Source organism: Aptenodytes patagonicus, chromosome 4 (genome assembly GCF_965638725.1).
Source record: "Aptenodytes patagonicus chromosome 4, bAptPat1.pri.cur, whole genome shotgun sequence".
Taxonomy (NCBI): Eukaryota; Metazoa; Chordata; class Aves; order Sphenisciformes; family Spheniscidae; genus Aptenodytes; species Aptenodytes patagonicus.
This window is the reverse complement of record NC_134952.1, coordinates 10,028,521-10,048,896: the sequence shown is the minus strand read 5'-3', so window position 1 is coordinate 10,048,896 and position 20,376 is coordinate 10,028,521. Positions and strand designations below refer to the sequence as shown.

The following is a 20,376-nucleotide window of genomic DNA, read 5'->3' as shown; positions in this document are numbered from 1 at the left end:
AATATTATTAGTATTATTAGTATATCTGTGTATTATTAGTATAACTATTATAACTATAATTAGTACTTAACATCACACAATTCAGATCATTGGCTATTCTCACCCAAAATCAAATCCCCTTGAGGTACACATCGGACTTCCCCATCCTTCCGCATTATCCACCAAGTGCACCCAGGTCCTTGAGCAAAAGCAATCCCACGGATGGGTCTGCCTCTGCCCGAGGCAGGAATAACCCAGACTGTCTTCCCCAGCATATTTTTTATGTGCACTACAGGGACTTTATTCCCATCTACAGTACGTAAAAGTTCTGACTGGGCAGGGCCTGCTCGATTGGCAGATCCCCGAGTGTTGACTAACCAGGTGGCCTTTGCTAAATGTGTATCCCAATGTTTGAACGTCCCACCACCCATTGCTCTCAGCGTAGTCTTTAACAGTCCATTGTATCGTTCAATTTTCCCAGAAGCTGGTGCATGATAGGGGATGTGATACACCCACTCAATGCCGTGCTCTTTGGCCCAGGTGTCTATGAGGTTGTTTCGGAAATGAGTCCCGTTGTCTGACTCAATTCTTTCTGGGGTGCCATGTCGCCATAGGACTTGCTTTTCAAGGCCCAGGATAGTGTTCCGGGCGGTGGCATGGGGCACAGGATATGTTTCCAGCCATCCGGTGGTTGCCTCCACCATTGTAAGCACGTGGCGCTTGCCTTGGCGGGTTTGTGGGAGTGTGATATAATCGATCTGCCAGGCCTCCCCATATTTATATTTCAGCCATCGTCCTCCATACCAAAAAGGCTTTAACCGTTTGGCTTGCTTGATTGCAGCACATGTTTCGCATTCATGGATAACCTGTGCAATAGTGTCCATGGTCAAGTCCACCCCTCGATCACGAGCCCATCTGTATGTTGCATCTCTTCCTTGGTGACCTGAGGTGTCATGGGCCCACCGAGCTAGAAATAATTCACCTTTATGTTGCCAGTCCAGATCCACCTGAGCCACTTCAATCTTAGCAGCCTGATCCACCTGCTGGTTGTTTTGATGTTCTTCAGTGGCCCGACTCTTGGGTACGTGAGCATCTACGTGACGGACTTTTACAACCAGGTTCTCCACCCGGGCAGCAATATCTTGCCACAATGCGGCAGCCCAGATGGGTTTGCCTCTGCGCTGCCAGTTGCTCTGTTTCCATTGCTGCAACCACCCCCACAGGGCATTTGCCACCATCCATGAGTCAGTATAGAGATAGAGCACTGGCCACTTTTCTCGATCAGCAATGTCTAAAGCCAGCTGGATGGCCTTTACTTCTGCAAATTGGCTTGATTCACCTTCTCCTTCAGCCGTTTCTACAACTTGTCGCATAGGACTCCATACAGCAGCTTTCCACCTCCGATGTTTTCCCACAAGACGACAGGACCCATCAGTGAATAGGGCATATTGCTTCTCATTTTCTGGTAGTTCATTATACATTGGGGCCTCTTCAGCACGCGTTACCTCCTCCTCTGGCAATATTCCAAAATCTTTGCCCTCTGGCCAATCCATGATCACTTCCAGAATTCCTGGGCGACTGGGGTTTCCTATTCGAGCCCGTTGTGTGATTAGTGCGACCCACTTACTCCATGTAGCATCAGTTGCATGATGTGTACAGGGGACCCTCCCTCTGAACATCCAGCCCAGCACCGGCAGTCGGGGTGCCAGGAGGAGCTGTGCTTCAGTGCCGATCACTTCTGAAGCAGCTCGAACCCCTTCATATGCTGCTAATATCTCTTTTTCAGTTGGAGTATAGCGGGCCTCGGATCCTCTGTATCCCCGACTCCAAAACCCTAGGGGTCGACCTCGAGTCTCCCCTGGTGCTTTCTGCCAGAGGCTCCAGGTAGGGCCATTCTCCCCGGCTGCGGTATAGAGCACATTTTTTACATCTTGCCCTGCCCGGACTGGCCCCAGGGCTACTGCATGAACTATCTCCCGTTTAATTTGTTCAAAAGCTTGTCGTTGCTCAGGGCCCCATTTGAAATCGTTCTTCTTCCGGGTCACTTGATAGAGAGGGTTTACAATCAGACTGTAATTTGGAATGTGCATTCTCCAAAAACCCACCACGCCTAAGAAAGCTTGTGTTTCTTTTTTGCTAGTTGGTGGAGACATGGCTGTTATTTTGTTGATCACATCTATTGGGATCTGACGACGTCCATCTTGCCATTTTATTCCTAAAAACTGGATCTCCTGTGCAGGTCCCTTGACCTTACTTTGTTTTATGGCAAAACCGGCCTTCAGCAGGATTTGGACTATTTCCTTCCCTTTTTCAAAAACTTCTTCTGCTGTGTTGCCCCACACGATGATATCATCAATGTATTGCAGGTGTTCTGGAGCTCCACCCTGTTCTAGTGCAGTCTGGATCAGTCCATGGCAAATGGTAGGGCTGTGTTTCCACCCCTGGGGCAGTCGGTTCCAGGTGTACTGAACGCCCCTCCAAGTGAAAGCAAACTGTGGCCTGCACTCTGCTGCCAAAGGGATTGAGAAAAATGCATTAGCAATATCAATTGTGGCATACCACTTGGCTGCCTTTGATTCCAATTCATATTGAAGTTCTAGCATGTCTGGCACAGCAGCACTCAGCGGTGGCGTGACTTCATTTAGGCCACGATAGTCTACTGTTAGTCTCCACTCTCCATTAGACTTCCGCACTGGCCATATGGGACTGTTAAAGGGTGAGTGGGTCTTGCTGATCACTCCTTGGCTCTCCAGTCGACGAATCAGCTCATGAATGGGAATCAGGGAGTCTCGGTTGGTGCGATATTGCCGCCGGTGCACTGTGGTGGTAGCGATTGGCACTTGTTGGTCTCCGACCTTCAGCAACCCCACAACAGAAGGGTCCTCCGAGAGACCAGGCAAGGTGGACAGCTGTTTAATCTCCTCCGTCTCCAAGGCAGCTATACCAAAAGCCCACCTGTACCCTTTTGGGTCCTTGAAATACCCTCTCCTGAGGTAGTCTATGCCAAGGATGCACGGAGCATCTGGGCCAGTCACAATGGGGTGCTTTTGCCACCCATTCCCAGTTAGACTCACTTCGGCTTCCAATACAGATAGCTGTTGGGATCCCCCCGTCACCCCAGAAATATAGATGGGTTCTGTTCCTATATATCTTGATGGCATTAGGGTACACTGTGCACCGGTGTCTACCAGAGCCTTATACTTCTGTGGGTCTGATGTGCCAGGCCACCGAATCCACACAGTCCAGTAAACCCGGTTGTCCCTTTCCTCCCCCTGGCTGGAGGCAGGGCCCCTCTAATCCTCATCACAGTACTCGTTTCTCATTTCTTGTACGTATGAGTCAGAAGTTTCTTTATTAAGATCAAGAGTAAGATCAGCCCTTCTACTCTCTCTGGGGAACTGCCCGCTGGAAACTGGAGCAGCAATTTTCCTGGAAGAACCTCTTTCTGTGATTGTTTTCCCTTGTAATTCACGTACCCGTGCCCCTAGGGCTGCAGTAGGTTTCCCATCCCACTTCCTCATGTCCTCTCCGTGGTCACGCAGGTAAAACCATAGGGTGCCCCGTGGTGTGTATCCTTTATATTCTCTCTCTTGAGCAAAAGAACGCTTACTTCTAATAGCCGAGATACTGGTCCGTATAGGTGAGGAGTAGGACCTATCCTCTCTGAGTTGCTGGATCTCCCGGGACAGTTTTTCGGACAGTTTCTCCACAGCCGAGACGATGGAGGAAGAAAGACTTTCCTCGTATTGCCGGAGTTGACTAGCCAATTCATCCACTGTTTGTTCCTCTCCATCTTTCCAGGTTATCACTGCCAATGAATTGGCGTATGACGATGGTGCGCTCCTTATAAACTTCCGCCACATGGGTCGTGTGCACTTGACTTCGTCTGGATCTTTGGATAGTTGTTCATTGTTCAGGTCATCATAAATCACCTCCAGCACAGCTAATTCTCTCAGAAACTGGATACCCTTCTCCATGGTGGCCCACTTGCTTGGGCGACATATGACATCTTCCTTAAAGGGATACCTTTCCTTCACGCTTGACAAGAGTCGCCTCCAAAGGCTGAGGATACGTGTCCCTTTTCCAATTGCTTTATCAATGCCCCCTTCCCTAGAAAGGGATCCCAGCTGCTTGGCTTCCCTACCCTCTAATTCCAGGCTACTGGCCCCATTATCCCAGCATCGGAGCAGCCAGGTGACAATATGCTCACCTGGACGGCGGCTGAAATCTTTTCGTATATCTCGCAGCTCACTCAGGGATAGAGATCGGGTGGTCACTGTCTCGTTTATGAGTTCTTCCTCTTCCTCCTCCCCGATCAGCGGCCGGCTTTCCTCCTCCCGTTCTCGTGATGGTCCTTCTCTAGGGTCATCTGTCTCGTATACTTCTTCCTCCGGTTCCCTTTTAGAAGAAGCTTCTTCCTCCCTTACTAAACGAGCTGACTTCCGCTTCCAAGATTTCTTCTTGTGTACAGGGGCGACTGATACTGGCACAGGCTCGTTCTTTGGTTCAGCCACAGGGCGTGTTGCTGGGGTTGGAGTGGCCGCAGTGCAAGTGCATGTCACCGGAGTCTGAGTGGCCGCAGGGCCTGTTGCCGGGGTTGGAGTGGCCGCAGTGCATGTCGCTGGGGTTGGAGTGGCCGCAGTGCATGTCGCCGGGGTTGGAGTGGCCGCAGTGCAAGTGCATGTCACCGGAGTCTGAGTGGCCGCAGGGCCTGTTGCCGGGGTTGGAGTGGCCGCAGTGCATGTCGCTGGGGTTGGAGTGGCCGCAGTGCATGTCGCCGGGGTTGGAGTGGCCGCAGGGCCTGTCGCCGGGGTCGGAGTGGCCGCAGGGCCTGTCGCCGGGGTCTGAGTGGCCGCAGAGCCTGTCGCCGGGGTTGGAGTGGCCGCAGTGCATGTCGCCGGGGTTGGAGTGGCCGCAGGGCCTGTCGCCGGGGTTGGAGTGGCCGCAGGGCCTGTCGCCGGGGTTGGAGTGGCCGCAGGGCCTGTCGCCGGGGTTGGAGTGGCCACAGGGCCTGTCGCCGGGGTCTGAGTGGCCGCAGAGCCTGTCGCCGGGGTTGGAGTGGCCGTAGTGCGTGTTGCCCGGGTTTGAGTGGCTGCACGGCCTGTTGCCCGGGTCTGAGTGGCCGCAGTGCGTGTCGTTTTACTGTCAGAGCCAGAGACCTTCTCTTCCCTTTGAGGGTACTGAATGGTGTTGAACAGGGCTCGGTAGGCATGGGCCAGGCCCCAGCACGTTGCAATGAGCTGCATCTCTCTGGAGTTGCCAGGGTGACAGCATACTTTTTCCAAATATTCTACTAACTTTTCAGGATTCTGCACTTGCTCAGGGGTGAAGTTCCAAAACACTGGGGGTGCCCATTGGCCTAGGTACTTGCCCATCTTGTCCCACACACCCTGCCACTCATAATTATTCAGCCTTGGGGCAGATCTCTGGATGATATTCTTAAATTGCTTACCAACTTTAGACAAAACCGAAACAATATTCCCAAGAAGTATTAATAGAAGTATCTTAACTGCCCAAGGATGCTCAAAATACTGAAAAATTACTGTAATGAAGGAGGAAACATCATAGAAGAAGGTAGTGACACTGCCATTCTGTATTTCCTCCGTAAAAAAACTCTCAGAAAAGTTACTGCAATTGCTAGTTGTCTCCACGATATGGTATCCATGGTACAGTAACGGCTTCATTGCGAAGTTTACATACCACAGAAACGTCAAGGTCAATGTTCTAAAAACAAACCTCACAAGCGAGACATTACTATTCACTGCAGACCACAGCAAACTGCAAAACCCAACACCAATCTTTAACATGTACAGCAGGAAAAAGAGCGCGATGCAGATTATACAAATCAGTATCGAGAACAGAGAAACCAACATTGTGACCCTCAACTATTAACAGATATAAGTTCCTTAATACACTCCGGTTAATCTGTTATTATCTCAAACCCTTCGTGCCCCACGTTGGGCGCCAAAAAAGGACTGTCGTGGTTTAATCTCAGTCAGCAATTAAGCACCACGCAGCCGCTCGCTCACTCCCCCCCACCCGGTGGGATGGGGGAGAGAATTGGAAGAGCACAAGTTAGAAAGACTCGTGGGTTGAGATAAAAACAGTTTAATAATTGAAATAAAATGATAATAATAATATGATAATAATAATAATAATACACAAAACAAGTGATGCACAGCACAATTGCTCACCACCCGCTGACCGATGCCCAGCCAGTCCCCGAGCAGCGGCCCCCCCCGGCCAGCTTTTCCCAGTTTATGTACTGAGCATGACGTCACATGGTATGGAATGTCCCTTTGGCCAGTTTGGCTGTGCCCCCTTTCCAGCTTCTTGTGCACCTCCAGCCTCCTCAGTCAGTAGAGCATGGGAAGCTGAAAAGTCCTTGGCTAGTGTAAGCATTACCTAGCAACAACTAAAACACCGGTGTGTTATCAACTTTGTTCTCATCCTAAATCCAAAACACTGTACCAGCTACTAGAAAGGAAATTAACTCTATCCCTGCCGAAACCAGGACAGCACCCCCCCCCAAAAAAGTAACTTGCTTGTAAGTAGGAGTGATAGCTGTAGTGATCTAAGCCTGTGAGTATGAAAACTGTCTCCAGTTGTTGATAACTTGTGTTCAACAGAGAACTTTTTACATTCCTGTAAATAAAACGACGTCTCAAAAATCAGTTATGTCTTGATAGAGTTTCCTAAAGGACCAAGCATACTGCTTGAACGTCTCAGATCAAGAGACAGCATCAGCAACAGAAATAAATTCCAGTTTGCGAGGACAGTTTGCCATGGACAAACAAAAGAGAAACTGCAAAAAACAAAAATATCCAGAAGAAACTAAAGCAGGGCCTGCAATAACTAAACACTTTGGGGGGGGGGGGTAATAGCCAATACAGGACCAGTAAGCCTGCATGGAAAGGTGAATTGCAGCAAAGATCTAAAACATTAAAGAGTAACCAAGGCATAATAGAAGCCTATTGCCTAGATATAGACCTGAACTGATCAAAAGACTTGTGAGAGATATACAAGCGCATATCCTGCTTATCTACCAACACCTATAAAGATGAGACTGAACCGTCTTAGTCCAAATAAACGTGAAAGAAACACTTCTTAGGGAAAAGCAAGAGGACTGCTTTGGATCTGACCAATGTCATGGCTCTTCATTCTGGTTACTGTGATTTAGAGCACAGGTCCTGGGACTCTGCCCTAAGCATCAAAACACTTCTGGTTTTGACATCCTCCAGAGTTCAAACCATGCAAAAAAACCATGGGAAAAAGCTTACATTAGAAATAAATAAAAACCATTCTATTTCTCCTAACTACACTAAATATTTTCATGTGTATAAACAGAAAACAAGACTGAAAGAATGAATGTTGTGATCCAAATCAGAACCTCAAATCAGAGAGATGGCTACATACCTTTGTCACAGCAGTAAGTTCACCCAATTTCGGGAATCCTGAGTGCTCTTGAGTTAACCTCTCAATGAGTTTGCGGTTCCAACTGTAAAATATGTGGAACATTAGATTATCACAACATCCAATATAGTAATGTGTATAAAGGATGTTTACCCCTTCCCATGTAAGAAGTGTAAACATGGCTGCAGCTTATAATTATGGTTACAAGTCACAGAAGCATAAACATTCTATTTGCTCAGCATGAAAATCAGATTCTCAGATGCATGTAGAGCTCTAAGGTGGGCATCTTTTGTAGCAGTGAGTATATCAGGTGATTTTATTGGGGAAAATAAACCGTTACTGGTTTTTATTCCCTTTTGCACTGCACAGTCAACAGCAAAGGAAGTGTGAAGTACTATTGATTTTTTCAGCCTACAGCAGCAAGAGGATCGCTTACTAATTTCTAATCAGTTCTGCTTAGGTAAATCAGGTCAAGGCAACGGAACATTTCAGGAGTGTCATTAGGTCATGACTGACTTACCCTCCAGGGCAATTAGTGGTGACTTAAGACAATGGGGAAAAATACAGCTTGATTGGCTGAACAATGTCTGGAGTTCATAAGTAAAAAATAGAGTTTCTTGCAAATTGAGCATATGTCACTATTTGGAAAATGACAGAACCCCCCCAAGTATGTTTTACAGTCTTGTCCACACAGAATTACACTTTTAAATATAGAGACTCATTCTTACATTATTTGCACTAATGTTACAGAGATGTAACTACTACACTCAGAGGAATTATTCTTACCAACTCTACAAATGACGTTTTAAAATGAATTTTCAAATATATCTATGTCTATGCACACTTAATGTAATCTAATCTAACTATACTGGTCACCTTTCCTTCTTCCTGGTTTCCCAAGATCTGCTTCATCTCCTTTTTGTTTCTAGGTAGTATCTAATCAGTCTTGTTCATACACTGTATGACACTTCTCACACATTATAATAGTTGGTTGTGACATGCATAGAATTACTTATTCAAAGTAACTTTAAGATTTCTTTAACAAAATCTAATTTGAGATCAAGTTTTTCTTACATGGCCTTAATATTCTGTTACATCCTATACTGAGAAAGAGTTAAAGTGAACTTCAACTTGTATTTCAAGCTGAGATCGGTAAGGTATGGAAAAATAAAGTTTCTTCCCTATTTAAAGTAGTGCAGAGCATACCTGTTCATGCAATTATTTGCTGATCAGAATTACTGTACTTAATAAGCCTTAATTTGATTGTCTAAAACCAAAAAAGGACAAACATGCCACTCCACAGACCAGCTGCTTTACCAGCAAATCTGATGAACAGCACACGAGAGGCAATCCAGGAAAAGCCAGGTACACTATGAAACATGTCTTAAGATGTGACTCATTCTCTGGCACCAGCTTCTCTTACCAAATTCCCAGGAATTCCTCCGTATTTCAGAATTGACAAAAGGAAACAGTCATCTAAGGGCATTCCTGAGAACATATGGGATTAGTTTCTTACTCAAGACTTACGCAGATCAAATTTCCCTTAAGTCAGTGGTGTTTTCCTCAGGGGAGTGCTGGCTTTATCCAAAGTGCTATTAATACCAAGTTTTCAGTAATCAGATGCAATGCTTGATTTCAACATACTGATACAATACTACAAATATAACTGTATTATAAATATTCTGTTTGATAGCTAACTAAATTCCCTGATGTTTGGTCTAAGGGCATCACTGCCCCATCTGCAGACACTTGGGACTTCTGCGTTTCCTTGCAGTTTGCTCTTTGAACTGGCAGGAAACCAGATTTCTCCATTACTAGGGCTTCATCATACGTTTCTACAAAGTATTTTGACAGTCAGCAAAAGCAATCTTGCGCCAAATTTTTCACTTAGCTCTGACAATGATGCAATGATGCTGAAAATATGAAAAAACTACATAGACTTCATTTTACTTTTCCTACTAATGTATATGAAAACTATAAAGCATGAGTATTTTAAAGGAGGAACTTTACCTTCTTCACAGCAAAAACAGTATCTTAAGGTTGTAGGATGTAACTCTGTACAAGTAAAAAGCCAAAAATGGTATTCCCTCAACTTCCACACAGATTTTTCACTGTCCTTAATAACGGGGTATTTACATTATTTATAAGATGAAATCGCAAATACACCACAGACCTGTACGTGGGCAAGTGTTTCACCCTTTTCTGTCACACAGGATCTTCTATGCACATAAAATTCAGTTATATTTTTAGAAATAGCTAATGGACCATTTTGAACGTATTACTCCTAATCTTTTGGATGACTCTTTCTAGCATAATTGATGTGACAAAATAACGACTTTCCACCTTGAAAAAGCTGAATTGAATTGTAGGATAATTCACGTTAGGAGGGACCTCAGGAGGTCTCTAGCCCAAACTCCTGCTCAAAGCACTTCCAATGTTTGATTACCCTTACAGGGAAATAGTTTTCCTTGTATTTGATCGCAACCTCTCTTGTTTCAACTTACACCCATTGTCTTCATGAAAGGCTGAAACACTCTATCTTGCATTTCATACGCACCAGTATCACGAGGCTTCCGATCGATCACCAGTGGAACTGAGCGTCTCAACTTTGAAGTTCAGCATCTCCTTTCATCATGTTCCGATTCCTGTAAATTCTTCCACACCAGTTCTTCATTGCTTTGTCTTTTTACCCTGACACCTATGGGTAGCTAAGGTGCTAACACAGGAGGCTGCTCTCTACCACACTGACTAAAGCCGCCTCTTTTTGCCCCCTCTACCACTTGCATGTGGTGATTTTCACTTGCTCTGTAATTGGACAGACGTGCTTTTTGGTCCAGAAACATCTTCTGTGACTGTGCTGAACATAGTGCAATAGGACTGTGTGTACATAGAGCTCCATGTTGTATACATTGTTATATACATGCATACATAGACACACAATAAACATTATTACAAATAATAATCAAATGTAACCTAGGCTTTATTTTTGTACTGGCTTAAGGCTCTTTCCTCCCAAGCTGTTCTACCAGTATGGTAATATGGACATAACTAAACCAATCCAAAAAATACATCAGTCCAGTTTACCATACTTCCCTCCTCCTATCAGAAATACTACACCAGCGTAAGCTCTCGAATAGCTATATCCTTGGTTAACATGTTCTATCGCCATGCTGCTCATAAAAGTTATCCACCACAGGGACGGCCGATAGGCCTCTGTTTGTTCAGCGTCAGGCAGCTAGTTTTTTTTACTCTCACCAACTCTGCTCATCTCCATGTGCAACTGTGAGGGTATAAACACTAGCTGATTAAATGAATTTTGATGACCGGAAGATTTTGGTCTCTTTGAGGTCTTTCCTAAGCAAGCTTCTCCTCAAAACCTGCAGAGGTGTGCAGCCTTTGAGGAGAGATGTGCTGCTTTGCCCTGGTCCAAAGCCTTCTCGTTGCTACCGACGCAGATCCAACACACTACATCGCATTTTCTGGGCATTTCTTCACTGCTTGCGCTGGCAAGGCCGGAGCGACACGCTGCTGCCGCGCCTGCGGGGCCGCTCGCCGCCTCAGGGCGAGGGTCGGGAAGCGGGGAGAAGGCCGCGGGCAGGAGGCCGCCCCCGCCAGCCGTGATCCGCGGCGCATGCGCCGGCCCGGCCACCTCCGGCGCCTGCCGGGGAGGCGGAGTGGGGCGAGCGGCCCGGCCGCGGGGGTCGCCGCCGGGAGGGAAAGTCCCTTTCCGAGCCGGGAAGCTCCCGCTGCGGCTCCTGCTAGGACGCCGCGCACGGGGCTTTCGCAACGCGGGGCCAGCCCCGTCCTCCAGCCCCTCGGAGGACCCTCGCTCCCCCTTCTACCTCTCAGCGGCTTCTCGCCGGTCCCACCTTCCTCATGACCCCCTCCTCCCTCGACCGGTCGTCGCTCCGCCGCGTTCGGCCTGGAGCCCTCTCTGCGGCCCCTCGTCCTGCCCGGACCCAGCTGCCCCCTCGGCAGCCCCTCCTTCAGCAGTCTCGCCTCTCATTCACCTCAGCCACCTCCTCTCAGCGGCCCCTCGTTCAGCCCGGACTTCCCCCGTCCCCTCAGCAGCCTCCCGCCCACCCCGGGCCCCCTCTCTCCCCCAGGTTTCAGCCCGCTCCCGTTTCCGCCCCCCCCCGCGCAGCTCCCGGCTGCCCTTTCTCCTCTTCACCCCTCGCCGGGGTTCCCCGGCCAGCCTTGCCCCCGGGGTCGGCTCCCGCGCTGGTGGCGGGGGAAAGCGCTGGCCACCCCCGCGGCGGGCTTCCCCCCTCCGCGGAGGCGGAGCGCGGCCCGGCCCGCCTTGCGCCGTAGAAAAGCGGCGGCGGTGGGGAAGGGCAGCAGGCGGTCCTGCGAGCCCTTCGAGGAGGACGGCCATCCTCCTCCCCCGACGGGGAAGGCGGAAGAGCGAAGCAGCAGCAGCAGGGCTCCTCTTGGGGTTTATATGCACCTGGCCGGATTACTGCTCGCCCTGGAGAAGAAAGAGAAGGGGCAGCAGCGTGACCGCGGCTCGCCTTCCCCAGCCATGTGCTCGGTAAGCGAGGGTAGCAGTACAGACCCCTTGGTGGCCCGCTTCAAACAGGTGGAGGAGACGCTGGAGAAGCTGCACCGGGAAAACAGGAGCTTGAAGAATAAAGTGCCTCGGTACAACGCGCTCTGCACCTTGTACCACGAGTCCGCTCAGCAACTGAAGCAGCTCCAGCTGCAGCTGGCTGCCAAGGAGGCGACCATCCGGGAGCTGCGGAGCAGCCTGGCCCAGCCGCAGCAGCCGGCGGCGGGCGGCGAGGCGGGGGCGGCGGGCGCGGAGCCGGCCCGCTCGCTGGTGGAGAGCCTGCTAGAGCAGCTGGGCCAGGCCAGGGCGCAGCTCAGGGACAGCGAGCAACTCTCGGCGCGAAGAGTGGAAGCTCTGAGCCAGGTAAAACCGCGAATGCCCTCGAAATAGCGCTGGCAGGCAGCGGCCTCGCCTCCCTGGGCGAAAGGGTGCGCGTATACCCGAGGAGTGGCAGCGGAATGTACCTCGGGAGCTGTGTTTCCGCACTCCTCTAGGAAAATGAGTAATTTAAGCTTAGGAAGACCAGCAGTGGTTGGCCTGAACGGAGGATGCAGGCGTTTTGCATTCAGGCTGCTCACTCGCGTTTATGGAAACAGGCTGGGGTGCACTGGCGCTAGCGCTGACAACGTGGTTTAAGTGACTTGCCCGGGGTGGCACAGCAAGCCGGTGGTGGCAGAGCCCGGACAAGAGAGCAAATGTTTTGACCCCCGCAATGCAATGCTGGTGCATTTGACAGGACTTGCTTTATCGCTGTATGCCCAGAGCTGGACTGTGCCCAGAGCAACTCGGCCGTCTGTATCCAATAGTAGTTCCCACTGCATTAAGTTCAAGAAGGTAAACCATAAAATCCTGAACCAAAAACTTAGCATGGCATTATAAATCTTCGTGCAACTATTCTCACAAGGAGAAGGAAAAATAGTAAAAAAAACCCAAATGTGGAAGTTCCATATTACTTAGTGAAGACCTTCCCCTTTATCAGATGCAACAGCTTTTGTTTACCTTACAGAACACCGATGCCACCACTTTTTCTACTAAAGTGGTGGTGGGTTTTTTTTTTTTTAAGTGTACTTGAAAATGGATTTTTGTATTGACATTAAGGCAGCGCGTTAATACTTGGAGAAGTAACTGGCAAGTCTGGATTGTGAGGAGATGAGATAGGGAAATCGGTATCTTTTATGACAGAAAACAGAAAAAAGTCTCAAAACTGTATCCCCTCCCATGCGCCACAAGTGCTATTTTTGTTACTGTCATTAAGACTTTCCCATGTTCAGTCTGAAATACTTTAAGAATTTTAAAGCATTTCTTTCTATATGAAGCTGCATAAAGGAATTTCCAAACTGAGAATGACTGCTTAAAATTGAAACAAGTATTTTTGTCATAAGTAACCTCTTGACCTAATGCTTATACAAAACATTTTCCATATATGAGACTCACCTAAAATACATTTAAATAAGTTCAAGATTGGAAATTTGTAATAAGAGATGATCTTACTGACACTTTGCAGACAGATGACAAGCCTGTGGTATCTGAATATGTTTTGAAGTCTGATGTTGAATGTCTTTAATCTATAGCAAAGGGGAAATTTAGCATTTAGCATGATGCTAAAGAATTTAAATGTCAGTAATAAGAACAAGTGCTATTTCTGTAAGTTAGATATTAATTTTATTCTTTTTAGAAATAAATATTGTATGCCCAATCAGAAACACTGAAATCATGGTCACTAAAAATAACAACAACAAGAAGACATTTTGCGAAGTCAGAGGCCTACGTGCTGGCAAAGAAGAGTGCTGCCTGTGATTTACAGCTCCATTAGCACTCCCGAAGAACTGGAAGGGTAGAGTTAAACTTGTACCTGTCTCATGGTCTATGCTGGCATCCAGGGCATCATTGATCCTGGAGGAGCAGTGCTGCAGAGGTTTCTGTTACTAGCATCTGCTACTTTTTGAGGATATCAAGCACAAGCTGTTTTTGACAAAGTCAGGACTGGTGTACTTCAGATGCATGGTACTACAGAGTGGTTGTACCCCCATCAGCAAGCAAACTTCTTCCTTCTCAAAACACCTGCAGAGACGTTAACTTAACACAGTGCGGATGATCCCACAGAGCTTCCAATTCAACAAGAACGTGCGGCAGTGAGATATACAGTTGTTTCCTAAGAGTGTGTCAGACCCTCTCACATACTTTGGAGAGTCAGCTATGGCCAAAATAGAGTCATTGCTGCCACACAGATTTCATTTTCTCTTTGCTTGTCCTTACCACTCATCCTTTCCTAGGTGGGAAGGTTGCTGTGTATGTTCCCTCTGCTTTGTCCTTGTGACAGTGCCAGGCAATGAATACACTTCACTGGTTTTTGATAAGATGACTTTCCAGTTCCTTTTTTTTTTTTTTTTTTTTTGAGGAAAATCTCTACTATCTGGTAATTTAGAATGCAGGACCAGTAAGCATTTCTCAGACTCTATAGTTATTCCTTCTAAACTACTTTGTTTCTTCTAAGTTCCATCTTTAGTTTGTTGCCGCTCTGTATCTTTTCATAGAATCTTCCTGAATTTCTGCTGTTGTTTCTGATTTCTTCATTCTGCTGACTAGGAAGTGCTTGTATAGCTGTCCGAGCAGTTCTTGATTTTGCTTGACTGATCTGTCAGTTCAAAGGTTGAGTGATTATATAGAAATGAGTTGGATTTATTTTACTTTTTAAGTACTTTGCAGTGAGTATAGGAATTACTGCACTATGGAATTCAGTCTTAGAAATATTTTGGCTTTTGAGTTCACTTTGCTTTTAAATAACTTCCCTTCCCCCTTATGTTTAGGAAGTACAGAAGTTGAATCAGCAACTAGAGGAGAAAAATGGAGAGATACAGCAGATGATAAATCAGCCTCCATACGAAAAGGAGAGAGAAATCTTACGACTTCAGAAGAGCTTGGCAGAGAGAGAGAAGGCTCAGGCCACCAGCGATGTTTTGTGCCGTTCACTCACCGATGAAACTCACCAACTTCAACGCAAATTAGCATCCACAGCAGAAATGTGTCAACATCTGGCAAAATGTCTAGAAGAGAAGCAAAGGAAAGAGAAGGGGAATTCAGATGACCGGATACCTACCGAAAGATCTAATCAGGTATTCTTACTGCTACTATGTTTCTTTAAAGTCTTACTAGCTTCTGCGGTGTTAATTACAATATGATAATTTGTAATTGTTGTAACTGGGGAGTGGTGAGAAACATCCCTTTAAATAATTTCATCTATGAAATTACGTGGGTGAAAAGACTACCATGGCAAGCTCTAAATAATTCCAAGTACCAAAAATTTAGGATGGAAGCAGTTGTCAATCACTTGCATTTTGGCCATCTTGTCATCAGAGGTGTTTGTTTGTTTGTTTGTTTGGGTTTTTTTGGAAAGGAGAGGATCTTGAGAGGTCCCTTCCAACCTCAGCAATTCCATGATTACAGTTCTTCCTTGCATATACAGGAGACAGTACCTTCTTTATACCACAGCATGCTTCTGTGCGTCACTAGATGGTGCTGTGCTTTTGAAGGTGATATCTCCTGATTACTTGTTTAAGCATCTAAATCACAAAACAAAGTAGAGATATTTTAAAGCAGTATTTATATTAAGAACTCTATAGCATGTGGTCTTCTCGGATCAGGGTTTGGCTTTGCACACATAGTACAGACCTAGAGAAAGATGGTTAGGGAAGAATGAGTCAAGGTGTCTTAATTTTTTTTTTTTTTCCCCTCTGGGGTTCCCCCCGGACCCCCAGTGCAAGGCAATGTTTCTCTCCAGCAGGGATGTTTAGAAAAATTGCTTCATGATAGGAAGGTGGCAGAAATGCCACTGAGGGGCACAAAGAAACACCTGGATTTTGGCGTACTTTGCTAATGGCTGTGTGGCTTTGCCACATCATCACCTTAGCGGAAGCTTTTCAGCATAGGGTAGAGGTAGATTGTGTTGTCCTGTTGTTCCAGAAATCATGATGGTTGTGAGTTGTTGGGTAATTCATGATAATACCATAAGGAAATAACAGAGGTGCTGCCTTCAATAACAGATCAGCCTATTGAGTAGGATGCTACAGCCAATTCTCACAAAAAAAAAAAGATTCTGTCTCATGCTCTTACTGCTACATAGTGGCAATGCTGTGTTTCACAACTGCTCATCTATGCTTTTATGATAAACTCTATACATTGCTTACTTCTACTTTGTAAAACATCCCAGGAGCATTTCCAAAGAAAACTTATTCACATTAAAGTTACCTGTAAGAAATAGTTAGAGGTTGACTAGATATAAGAAAGGATTTTTTTAAGGGACTTGAAGCATTTAGTATTATCATATTTTACATGTAATTGATAGACAGGAAACTTGATTGACTTTGATATATGTAATAAGTAGCTAACCTTGTACAGTGGGGACTTCCCTGTTGAAGAAGAGAAATTTCAGATGCAATTACTAGCTGATTCTAGGGAATTTTGTACAAAAGTGTTCTATATTACTCACGTACACTGGGGGTTTTTTAAGCAGATGTCACAACTGTAAAAAAGGGGTATCATTTTAGTCAATTATTTATCAAGCAGGGTTTTTTTCCCCCTCAGTAATTTCTTCCTAGTACTGGCCAAAATTGACAGTAATAACAAAGCAAGATGAAGGCATATCTGTGTCTTTGTCATGTGTTCCCCCACTCCAAACAAGTAGTTTCCAAGGAGTTTGTGTGAACTGTTCAGCTCTGTTGTCATCAGTGTAGACCCTCATGCATGCAAAATGTGTGGTATTTTTCTTGTTACCTTCAGTAGGCTTAGAATTTGGTAAGACAGATATGTTTTTGACACCACACAGATCTATTTAAAAGCAATACCAAGGTGGTAAAAACCCGAGTACATTTTTGCTCTGCTTATTAATAATAGCTGTAGGCTATACTATTAGTACTTAGAAATATACTACATAGAAATAAGTAGAGCTAGATGTATGCATTTGTTTCACTGGTAGCAAATAGTTTTAGAGGAATTTAAAAAAGATTACTTCCAGTTTAACAGCATATCTAAGTGTTTGGGATTTTTATGTTAAAGTAACGCTTCTTTTATCTGAAAATTACAGCTTTTAGACAACGAAACTTCACTTCAAGCTCTTATCTGCAACCTACAAGATGAAAACAGGATGTTAAAACAAAAAGTATCTCATGTGAGTACTTTCATTTTGTACAAGATTAAGATTTGATTGACTATTTTGAATTACAGTACATTTGGAATAGGTAAGGCCTGGTTAATCTAATTAAATGGCAGTTTAATGCGAGTCCAAAATTTTTCTTAATCCTTTCAACATGGCACATAGTCTTTGTTCCCTTAGCTATGAACAACTTAGTACATTATTTTTAATGTATTGGGTTTTTTTGTTAAAAATACACTGCAGAAGAAAAAAATTTGTGTTCCTTCCATGCATCAGTATTCTGCCCCAGAACAGCAGCACTAGGCCCAGGGTGACCGCCGACCCCTCCCATTCCATATTATTTGATACTGTCCGTACGGACTAGGGAATGGGGAAGACTGCCTGTGAAGAGCCTGGCTTATAGCATGATAATCTTCTGCTGCCCTGTGAAGTGGCTTATCCACACTCAGCAGTTGAGTCAGCATATTATATTCTCTTTTAGAGAATTTTGGTCCTGCACATATAGGCAGTCTATGAAAGCTTAGAAGCTTGTGTCTTTATGTTCTTCATGACTCTCCTGGGTAATCTTTCAGGTGGAAGACTTAAATGCAAAATGGCAGAAATACGATGCAAGTAGGGACGAGTATGTGAAGCGACTCCACTTGCAGCTAAAAGAGATGAAGTCGCAACTGGAGCAGCAGCACGGCATAACTTCAGCACAAACGAATTCTGACCTGATGCACAAAGAGATATTCCGGTTAAACAAGCTACTGGAAGAAAAAATGAATGAATGCATAAAAACAAAGAGAGAATTGGAAGATGTGAAGAAGGCTAGTGAAGGAGATAATGAGCGCATACAAATGCTGGAGCAACAGGTCATTAAGTTTCTTTTTCCTAGAGGTGGGAATTCTTAGTTTCTCCCCAGACCACTGAAGTCCAAGGGGGAAAAATGAGATTATTTCTTTTGACATTTGCCACTTGTCTTGCCACATTTGGCTATACAGATACTTAACAACACAGATTCTAGGAAATTCACTAAAGAACTGCATGCAGTTCTACTGGCTTTAATACAAAATATGAAAGATCTGAAAAAGAAATACAAATACCTTTAAAGTACAGATATGATAGAGAAGATAATAGTGAGATTCTGGGAATAAGTATTTACAAACAAAGGAATCACAGCCTCAACTTTTTAATCTAACCTGCCAATGCTCTAATTTATAAATACTAACATAATAATTCTTTTTCAGGTCCTAGTTTATAAAGATGATTTCACATCTGAGAGATCAGACAGAGAACGAGCACAGAGTAAAATACAAGAGCTTCAGGCAGAAGTTGCATGTCTGCAACACCAGCTAGCAAGACGACAGGTAAGAAAGCAACATGGTAGTTTTTCAATTAAAACATGTCAACAGAATTCAGGACTAAAATATACTTTTAAGTATATTTTTAATAAATCTTAGTACTTCTAAAAGCATTTCAGCTCAGTGCAGCTATCAAAAACTTACGTTATTTCATAGTCTGAGTTCTAGTGGAGATGCTTCCCAGTACACATGTAATACCCCTTTGCAGTCCATTTTCCTTCTATTTTGGATCAACATAGTAAGGGGGAATTCTTAGAAGGAAGAGAAGGGTAGCCATGACTCTTGTAACAGTGGCATCTTTAAAGTAGCACGCTGGCTGTATTCTGTGTTTTCTGCAAGCCTTCTTTACAACTATTATTAATAAAACTGCAAAAACTGATGCATAATTTTAATTACAGATCTTCTGATAAAAACATGAGCAGTTTTTCAGATAAAGGTGATAACATACTCTGTTAAAGAATATCTTTTTACTGCACCTTTTTCAAGAGCTCTTCTTTCTCTTTCTAGGACTCAAGAGACACAAGTAGTCATTTCAGAGTTCACATTGGTAACCAAAATCACATGTTTGTACAGACAAATGTTGAACATCTACGAGGCAATAGCCCGGGCCAAACAGGCATGAGAAGAACATCTTCACAGTCTGAACAAGCTTCTCCAGCTGTGGACAATGGAAACTCAGGATCCGAGGGCAGGGCACAGGGTGAACTTAGATGCCCTCATTGTATGAGGTTTTTCAGTGATGAACTCAGTGATGAATTCCTCAAGCATGTTGCTGAATGTTGTCAGTGACCACGTGATGTGAGGCGTGTAAGTTGATCACTACTTTATAGAGAGTAAACCTTGCTCTGTACGTATCTCCTACAGTCCTAAACCAAGAGTAATTCAAATGGACAGCTCTTAGGAATTAGGAGGATGAACAATATCTACCTCTTATTTGATTTCACATTCTCTTGGACTGTATGAAAGACTTCAAGATAAAGCAAAGTGTTGTTATGAAGAATTATTTTTTACAACTATGAGGAAGGCAAGCATAATGCAAATTTTACTACAAACTAAACTGAAACTTACAGTGGTAGTTAGCTTCAGACTGCAGCTTGACTTGTATTCGAGTTGAATTCTTTACAGCAGTCCGAAGGCTTGTGAAAAAGATTACTGAACTTGAAATTTTCCTCCTCTTCCAAAAATGTAGGCTAAAGAACAGGGGAGGAGCATTTTGGCAGAAGGTGGGAAAAATCTTACTGTGCTTTATCTGGGCTAAAAGCAGAAGTATTTTAATATGTTGTCTGTTGAGGCTGAACTTTCAGACATTTCATCTGAAAATCCTTGTGTTCAGCTGAAATCAGGAGAAGTGAAGAAAATATGAAAGGGCTGGTTATTGACTACAACTAGCTTGTCTCTTTGCACAGAAACCATGCACAGGGGTGTTTACTTTTTCTGTGCCATAAGTTACTATTTTGCACATTTGTAAATGCATATTTGTGTAATTATTGATTGTATTTGTATTTTACCTAAGGATTATTTTTATAATAAAAGTGATTATGCAGTTGCTTTACTACATTAGTAAAGTGGTCAAAAATCTCTCTTTCAGTGTAAGTATTTAAATGTGGAGTAGTCCCAGTAACTATACTAAGGGCTAACTAAATGTCATGGTTTCAGATATGAGTTATTTCATTACTTCAGTGATAACCAGTGTCTCCGACTATTTTCAAATATGTTGAAAAATCACTCCTCATTTATGAGAGGAAGAATGACCTTTCAGATGCATGAGAACACATTTAACGCCCTACCTTGCCACACGTCTGTGACAACGCCAATGCTAGCTTAAATTTCTTCTCATCGTATCTACACTGGAGATAGATAACTTTAATACTTCTCAAAACAGTCCTCTGCTATTTGTTGAAGTTACATTTGTACAAATGTAACAGGGCCACAGGTTTTTTCAG

At 44.7% G+C, this 20,376-nt stretch overlaps 2 protein-coding genes across 5 annotated transcripts in view; one reads left to right on the top strand and one right to left on the bottom strand.

Moving 5' to 3' along the window:
* The window catches only part of SH3BP2 (SH3 domain binding protein 2), a 108,471-nt gene extending 97,616 nt beyond the window's left edge, over nucleotides 1-10,855 (bottom strand). For all 3 annotated transcript variants that reach the window (XM_076335823.1, XM_076335824.1, XM_076335825.1), the window contains exons 1-2: nucleotides 9,950-10,855; nucleotides 7,396-7,477 (exon numbers count right to left, since the gene is read on the bottom strand). The gene's annotated coding sequence lies outside the window, so the exon portion shown is untranslated. The remainder of the gene's footprint in view (nucleotides 1-7,395; nucleotides 7,478-9,949) is intronic.
* An 885-nt stretch (nucleotides 10,856-11,740) lies between these two features.
* On the top strand, nucleotides 11,741-19,986 carry TNIP2 (TNFAIP3 interacting protein 2). Of its 2 annotated transcripts, none has more exons than XM_076335816.1 (6): nucleotides 11,741-11,923; nucleotides 14,749-15,054; nucleotides 17,022-17,105; nucleotides 17,663-17,944; nucleotides 18,320-18,439; nucleotides 18,941-19,986. In XM_076335816.1, exons 1-6 carry the CDS (start codon nucleotides 11,834-11,836, stop codon nucleotides 19,220-19,222), a joined length of 1,164 nt encoding a protein of 387 aa, XP_076191931.1. In that variant the 5' UTR covers nucleotides 11,741-11,833; the 3' UTR covers nucleotides 19,223-19,986. The 2 variants fall into 2 exon arrangements, with proteins under 2 accessions (XP_076191931.1, XP_076191930.1); XM_076335815.1 differs by having other exon boundaries at nucleotides 11,741-12,304.
* The last annotated feature ends 390 nt before the right edge of the window (nucleotides 19,987-20,376 follow it).

Bases quoted from the DNA above. Each gene is read 5' to 3' on its own strand.
- TNIP2 (XM_076335815.1), top strand. From the start codon at position 11,834: ATGCACCTGGCCGGATTACTGCTCGCCCTGGAGAAGAAAGAGAAGGGG. The intron at 15,055-17,021 runs GTATTCTTACTG...TGAAAATTACAG, and splicing joins CTACCGAAAGATCTAATCAG to CTTTTAGACAACGAAACTTC. The intron at 18,440-18,940 runs GTAAGAAAGCAA...TTCTCTTTCTAG, and splicing joins ACCAGCTAGCAAGACGACAG to GACTCAAGAGACACAAGTAG.